General features: G+C 43.4%; 1 protein-coding gene across 1 annotated transcript in view; it reads left to right on the top strand.

The window, feature by feature from the left end:
* The window catches only part of FGD5 (FYVE, RhoGEF and PH domain containing 5), a 110,835-nt gene that overhangs the window by 60,143 nt on the left and 42,689 nt on the right, over positions 1-8,003 (top strand). Inside the window, exons 5-6 of the mRNA XM_009283905.1 lie at positions 3,536-3,687; positions 5,637-5,793. Coding sequence (XP_009282180.1) covers positions 3,536-3,687; positions 5,637-5,793 — 309 coding nt within the window. The remainder of the gene's footprint in view (positions 1-3,535; positions 3,688-5,636; positions 5,794-8,003) is intronic.

Here is an 8,003-nt window from a genome sequence, read left to right as displayed (position 1 = left end):
TTTAAAAGACGAGTAGATGAGGCGCTTAGGGACATGGTTTAGTGGGCATGGTGGTGTTGGGTTGACGGTTGGACTCGATGATCTTAGAGGTCTTTTCCAACCTTAATGATTCTATGATTCTATGATTCTATGATTACAGTAGAAAAGCCAGGAATGAATCTGAGGAGACTAAGAACTGCTCTTGCCTGGAGTCAGTTCCTACTGGTGAGGAGAGAGGAATTTTGAAGTTCTTTGCCCAGAGGCTCTCCTGCTCCTTATAGAACCTTTCGGCAGGACCACAGTCATACCAACCAGATCCCCAGCATGCTGAAATCAATACAGCTACCTTGATTTAATCAAACTGAAGTAGACCATCTAATGTAAAATATGGATCCCCAGTGAAACATACTTTGTTGAGTGGCTCATACCTGGACATTAGCAAGTTTCATGGAAATCAGTTCTTTCAGACTCCTCCTTAATGACTCCATGTACTTATAAAACTTAACTAGACAGAAGCCAGAGTCATGAGAAATGCCGTGGTAAATCCCAGTACGGCCCAGGGAAGTTCATAAGATTGTCCCTAAAAGTTCAGGGAACAGAATTTGACTTTTTGGCAATGGGTTTCATGATCACTAGATCCTGACAGAGGAAGATACTCAACCTATCCCATCCTGGTTCAGGGCCGGATAGAAACAGCTTGGCATCTTTCAATGAGCTGTGCGACCTTAGAGGTTTCTTTTTATCAAGCCCCTGCTTCCTTTCACAGCACATTTGGCCACTTCACATACAGTGGGGTAGGAGGCCAGGAAATGGTCTCTGAGTGGAAAAATCTAGCTGCCATTTCTATTAACTCATCCAGCAGAATCACCTCCTCAGCGATTGTTAGAGCAGCTGCATTTTTTTTCCTGATGAATTGGCTTCTGTGGGCAGACAGAGAATGTTTTTAATATATCTTTGAAAAAACAGTGGTTTTAATAATAACTCTGTTTGCAGAGTAGCGTGTGAAAAAATACATTCACAGCATGGATCTGGCCAGACTGGTCAGACACTAAAGCTTTCCTTCACACTAGATCTTGTGCTGAAGCAGAGCTCAGCACGAACCTGCTGGAAGAACAACTCCTGGTGTGATGGCCTTAGTCTGACAGGATGCAACTAGGGCTTTAACACCAGCTCTGCTGTGACTAGATGCTTGGGCTTTGTATGTGGTTATGAGCTACTCGACCCTTCATGAGATCACCAAAAGCTCCTTTTGGGACTTTTTTTTTTCCCTCAGGATGCAGTGTTAGCATATCCATAACATGTGGTAGACTCTGTCTTAAATCAAAGTTGGTTGTTTTCCTAGTAATGCTATATTCTAGCAAGTCTTGTGGTCTGGACTACTGACCAGACCACACTAGATCGTATCGTATCAATATGGTCCCTCCTGGCTTCAAAGTTAGTGAATCTAAGTATATTCAGCTACAAAGCCTCCACTCAGGTATTTTTAATGCTGAATTTAAAAACAATACCCAATTTGAGGTACTTACTGGAAAAAACCAGCATGTGTAGGCTGGCTAACAATAAGCAAGAATGCTGCAATCCCCTAGCCTTACCTTCACACAAAAAAAAGAAAGGAAGGTCAGATAAGGACAGATAGTATTTTTATAAGGAAGGAAGCTTTGCAGTCTCCTAGTCTGCAGCTGCTGCACCAAAACGAGTCAGCAGGAGCTTTCAAACCTCACAGTTAATGTGGCCTCTCTACTGAGCTGCTGTTTTGATTATTTACTCTGGTTTTCACTCTCACCCCTTTTTTCCTCATCTTGTGCAATAAAAACTCCATGCACTTCATGGCTTATTGGGATGCAGAAAAAGATTGGAAAAGGCACTCACAGAATTAGTTTCTAAGCAATTGTATATGAATGCCCAGTTTCTGCTCTCATCACAAACTGGGATGCACTTAGGTTTCTAATTGTTCATTTATTTTCACAGAAAAACTGAGATTCAGATACTTTTCCCATGAAGACCTGACTAGCAGAAATGGGAAATTCAACAGTAAGAGCCCAACTTGACCCTGATGGAGGAGAGTCATCTCCTTACAGGGAATACAGAGGAGAATTAAACCTGTACCAGTTCTGCAGGACCATCCTCAGGCAAACACTGAGTACTATACTAACGCTTTTCAATTACTTGTACTTTTAGCAATGCTGAAGAAGCAGGTGCTGAAATCATGCCCTTTCATTTTATTGAATGAAGGCTGCTGCTTTTGAACACCAGATACTGCTATGAAGATAAACCATCTAGTTACAGTGCCCTAGCTCCTGGCAAAGGCAGTCAGAATCCCTGGGTTAGGAACCTGCCTCATGCCACTCAGCAGCAAAGCGTTCATTATACCTCTGCACAGCATCAGCTTTCCTGCCTTGTGTTGTGCATTGCCTTGCACCCCATTGCCACAGTTTGCATTCAGACCTCCACAAAGCCCAGGCAGCTTTAAATGCCTGAGCTTCTCTAGCCACTGCCTGTGAAGAGGGGATGTGTCTGGCAGCAGCAGGCAGGGGAAACAGCAGTGGCTGGTAGGAACCTGGAAAGGGCCGGGACACCACAGGGACCAAAGTCTCTCGAGAATCCAGGTGCCAGCAAAGGCTCCTTTACAAGTCTGAAGCAGAGAAGATTGATTCTGTAGGAATCAGGCTTTGACCTGAAAACATTTCAGCATCCAGAGCTCTAGATGGAGGAGACTTTAAGCAATGTTTTGCGCACAAAATATTTGCTGTCTGCTGTTCAGATGATTTTCTAATGCCCAGGGATCTAATACAAATTACCACTGCCGTTTCAGATGGAGGCTGTATTCCTCACTTCCAAGTCAAAGCTGGGGAAACATTTTGCTATGCATTCTTAAACAGGTGCCCTATTATGTACCAGAGCTGGCTACCTTTTAATATAGATGAAATTATTCCTGTGCCCACATAATTTATAAACCACTTCAGGATCAAAACCATTTCTAAGATGAGGAAAAAAGGTCTCAGTTCAGTTTCATAGGGAAAATGATTTGTCCCATAGCTTAAATTTATAGCTTCTTCCTCTCTTTAAGTTCAGATTTGGAGACAAGTGTTGCGAATTTTAGCACAAGGCATGTAGATGTTGGTGTTTTTCATGTCAAGCTGTTGGACCCAATGAAGTGATGGGAGAATCTCATCCTTCATTTTTAAAAATTATGTTTCTGGTTAAGAAACACTATAAAAATGAGACCAACTACACCCAGAAAAGCAGGAGAAAAAGGCAAGGTAAATAAAAAGATACCAAACTCATTGTATGCATAAGGGTCTGATGGCTTGGTCAGGCGAAATGTTCAATTTGGGGTTGACAGCATTGTGGAATTCAGCTGAAAATGTATATGAACTAATGGATGGAAGAAAATGTATGCTATGATCTCCTTGCTATACTGAGCACACTCTATCACTATTGATGGCATATCTTATAATTCCTAGAAAGCACAGTTTAGGAGTCAAGAAATTGTAATGATAATTTCATAAAAGAGATTTTAAGTCTGTTTGCCTAACTTCTGTATTGTTGTTCACAGGATTTCTATGAAGATATCTTGAAAGTGCTTGGAGAAGAAGATGAAAATGAACAGGAAGAAGTTAAACTCAAGCAGGGCTTAAGTGAACTCCCTGAAATTTATGAATTACACCAAGACATCCTGGGAGAACTGGAAGAAAGAGTCCTTAAATGGTAAGTATGGAATGGCATGGTTTGATGGCCTTAACATACCCTCCACAGCAGGTGGGTGAACTCGTCAGTGTTCCCTTGACCCCACTAGCAGGGAGGCTGGGATTCCAGAAGAGGTGAAAGGAGTAGAACCTGAACTACTTTGGCAGATTTTGCATACAGGCAGGAAGGAAGTAAATGTAGAGGCTGTCAGGCTAAGAAACCAAATACTGAAACATTTGCACAGTGCACAGCCCATGACTCCGAAATGGCCCTGTCAGTCAATGTGAGGACAGACTGCTTCAGATGCATTATCCTCTGATGCCAGTTCATAGTCATCACCAAGCAGCTTCACACTCATGGCCTGAAGGTCACAGACTCGTGCCATGGGAGGCAGGAACAGCAGACATCAGAACTGATCCTAAAGAAGATCATCTGCTTACAGAAATCTACACAGCAACTGCGTAGCTCTCAGATAAGGGACACCGCCTCACTCCCAGCACCGAGGCAGAGCTCTGCGCAGGCTAGGCTTCCAAGCCAAACAGACACTGTAAGCCTGCTGAGGGACTCCACCTAAGCCAAACATCTTCACAGCGTGAAGTCTTTCCATGAGAGAGTAAGACCATGCCTAGGACAGACAAAGCTCCAAAATTCATTCAGTTAACAAGACCTCTGACTTAAGCCAGGCTGCCAGGCCCTAGTCTATCAAACTGCTGGAATAAGAATGTCTAAGAGAAATTACCTCTGCAGACCCAAGCTGACTAAACCTACAGCAGCCAGCAGAGCCCCTGGGCTAGACTGAACTACTCTGGCTCTGGCAGCTTGTGATAGACCATGCAGCCCCACACCTCCACCCTGCTGGACTCCAGGAGGGAGTGGTCACTGACGGTGGCTGATCCTATCCCAGCACTGCCACTGAGCAGTTAAGGAAGTCAGTTAGATCAGGAGAACTTTTCAGTAACAATCCTAAACACAGGGTACAGCTCTCCTTGTCAGTCCTGCACTTTCAAGTCAAAGCACGCAAGGAAAGAAGAGGCTAAAGGGAACTGTATATTGGTTCGTGTCCACCAAGGGACTGTTGCAAATGGCAGAAAGACTTAAAAAATTTCATCAATGATTTATGATTTATACACTCATAACACAAACAGAAGTGGTGTTTCCAGCTGGGATCTAAAATGACTTGTGTCCTAAAGAAGTCACAGCCCTACTCTAGCAGCATGCTGCCTGTTCCCTAAGGCAAAAGGGACACAATTGGAAATGCCCTAAGATTCTGTCCAGAAGTACTCTCTGGCACTGGGGAAAAAAGAAGGCTGTACTGCAATGCTGCCAACACAACAGAATGACACATGGCATAGGTCACCACCACCCTTGAACCTTCCAGTAAGTCCTTCCCTGTGCCTGCGCTCCCCCAGACACTCTGTTGCTCTGACATCCCCAGGAACTCATGTTCCTCTCTTAACTATGATTACTCTTTTGCAATCTCAGATTTTGTCCTATTCTCTCCTTGCTTTGTAAATATTTCAATACCGTGCAACTGGGTGCTGAGACAGATGATGGTGGGGCAGTGCTGCGAAGGGGGCAATGAAGGAGAGCTGAAGATATGATGCTACAACTGAAGACGTTATATTATCCCCCACGACCAGTGCTCAAAGCATTGCAGCAGCTGGAAGGTCTGTTTAGAGAAGCAGCTGTGTCCAGAAAGGAGACATTCTACCCACTACAGACACACAGTACTGCCATGGCAAAGGCACAGCCGAAGGATCAGCCCCTCATGGTGCCCATTCTACAGCAGCCCGTTTTGTTGTCCAGTATGTCAGTGAAGCACTCCCTCTTTCCTGCCATTTAACCTGGGCTTTAGCTGCACAATGTCCTTAGCCACTGTGGGTCTAATACAATGAGAAAGAAATATGTCTCTTCTCCTCTAATTTTTTTTATTTATTTACTTGCTGCTTCTTTTCTTTCTGTGGCCTTAGGGAGGAACACCAGAAAGTGGCTGATGTTTTTCTCTCCAGAAAATCAAGGCTGAATCACCACACAGCATACATTATGCAGTTTGATAGGAATTTGGCTTTGCTAGATGAAACCTGCCTTAAATATTCCCAACTGGCTACCATAATTCAGGAGTTTGAGGTAAGGCTCCCACGTTTTTTTACCTGCACTAATGCATGGTTGTGCCACAGGGCTTACTCAAAGATGTTTTTCCTGCAACTCCACCAGTGTTCACATAGGGTAGAATGGGAGAATGGCTCTCTTCACACATCCTGGTGCTGAAACTGAAGTGAGATGTTCATATGTGCATGATGTGTCTGTGTCTGTTACCCACACACCCCTGTGTGTGCATACAGAATGTATGTTTGTGAATCTACAGATCTGTGAGTATATTTTGCTGAAATATATGCACATAGTGGAGTAGTTTCTCAGTCACATATTAACTTATGAAGCTGTTTGAGGATGTGTTAGAGTTTATTATTATTATTACCATCTCTTCATATCTTCTCTTCTTCACTGCATTTTCCATCCTTTCTTTTGTACTGGGTCGGGCCAGGATGAAGTTAGGGTTAGCCTGTATAGGTGCTTAGCTGCTGGCAGTGATCAACCCACAACATCTTTACAATTGCATTTCTCTGCATTTTTAAATGTTAACTGCTTCCTCTGTTTACAGAGGATGTTGTGACAGGCAACACTGAACTGCACAGGAAGACACATACAGGGATCTCTGCTGGCCAGACACATACAGGGATCTTTTCATCTAGACTCCCTGAATGGTCTGTAACCTCTAGGCCTGTAACCTCTGGCCCTGTAGCAAGAAACACGTATTTTCCAGTTGTGTTAACTCAGCCATCCGTGCTGAATAACTGAAAAACACAAGATACATGTGACAGAAATTCCATGATTCCTGACTACATTTTAAAGTACTGGTAATGTGGCCACTTCACATAATTTCAAAAGCATAAACCCATATGTGGATGGGAAAGTTCAGTTGGGCCATACTGACTCTATTGAGCTAAAATGGTTAAAAGCTATGCTGCTTTATTGTGGGTCTAGAACCTCTGTTTCTTATTATCTTTTTCTGGTAAGAGAAATAACAATGTTTACTTGGGTGGCAGAGGGGCTGTAAGGATAAATTAGTGATCGGACCTTAAAGGTTATTTAGAATGCCGGCTCTATGGGGTATGGATTGTGTTTTTCTCTGCAGCACATGTGAAATATTAAGGATAACAATTAATTTCAAAATACATTTGGAAGTCAGCATTTACAAACAGATACCTTGCAGTCACCACAATTATTTCCTGTTAGCAGCTGAGGGGAGCTCTGATGGCTCACACTTCTCTGAACATGAACTTGGCAAATGCAGGCTTTCTACTGAGGGCCTGTATTCCCAGCATCCCTCCCAGCCAAATGCCTATACACTTCTGTCTTAACTATCAACCCTGAGAATTAGCTCTTATTTCTAAGACAGCAGATGAGGCTTTTCCTAGGATGAGATCAGCAGGATTTTGCCCTAGAATCAGTGACTTCTGTAACTTCTTGCCCTTTTGCCTGCATGCATACACACACAAAGGACTCTCAGTCCTTTCCTATTGCATTTTTTTAAAGCATGACCACTATTAGCTTTCCAGTCTAACAACACAGAATTTAGGGCCTCATCTTGTTTCTGGCACCTTTGACTTGAGTACTGGGAATGCTCAGCACAACCCTGAACGCACATTTGGTGAGAGTAGTCAGCCAGTTGGAGGAGTAATAGAGTAACATGAAACATCTCTACTGCCTTGGAAAATACTGTCTCTTGCCAGCCTTCCTTTAAACAGCTAGATTCCTATTCTCCTTTTGTCCCTTCACAAGTGGCAAACACTTCAGAAATGTTGGTCAAAGAACACTGAAACCCTGTGAAACTCAACTGGGTTTTGGACTCAGACCTTGTAAGGAACCAGGGTTTTGTGCCACTCTCTCGGGTCCTGTAAGCTTCTGTTTCTTGGTGCCTCTGGAGATGTGGAGACTTTTGAGGACTGAGTTTTGTGGCTTGCTGTTGTTTTTGCAGCAATGTTGTGACACTTAACAGATATACAGCAAGTTTCCTATGTTAATTGAGCCCTTATAGAATAGAATCATTTAGGTTGGAAAAGACCCCTAAGATAATTGAGTCCAACCGTAAACCTAACACTGCCACTAAACCATGTCCGTAAGCGCCATGTCTTTTAAATACCTCCAGGGACGGTGACTCAACCACTTTCCTGGGCAGCCTGTTCCAGTGCTTGATAACCCTTTTGGTGAAGAAATTTTTCCCAATATCCAATCTAAATCTCCCCTGGCGCAACTTGAGGCCGTTTTCTCTCATCCTA

This window comes from Aptenodytes forsteri, unplaced genomic scaffold, assembly GCF_000699145.1.
Source record: "Aptenodytes forsteri isolate BGI_AS27 unplaced genomic scaffold, ASM69914v1 Scaffold267, whole genome shotgun sequence".
Classification (NCBI taxonomy): domain Eukaryota; kingdom Metazoa; phylum Chordata; class Aves; order Sphenisciformes; family Spheniscidae; genus Aptenodytes; species Aptenodytes forsteri.
Note: the sequence above shows the minus strand (reverse complement) of the source record. Positions and strands in the feature narration are given on the sequence as shown.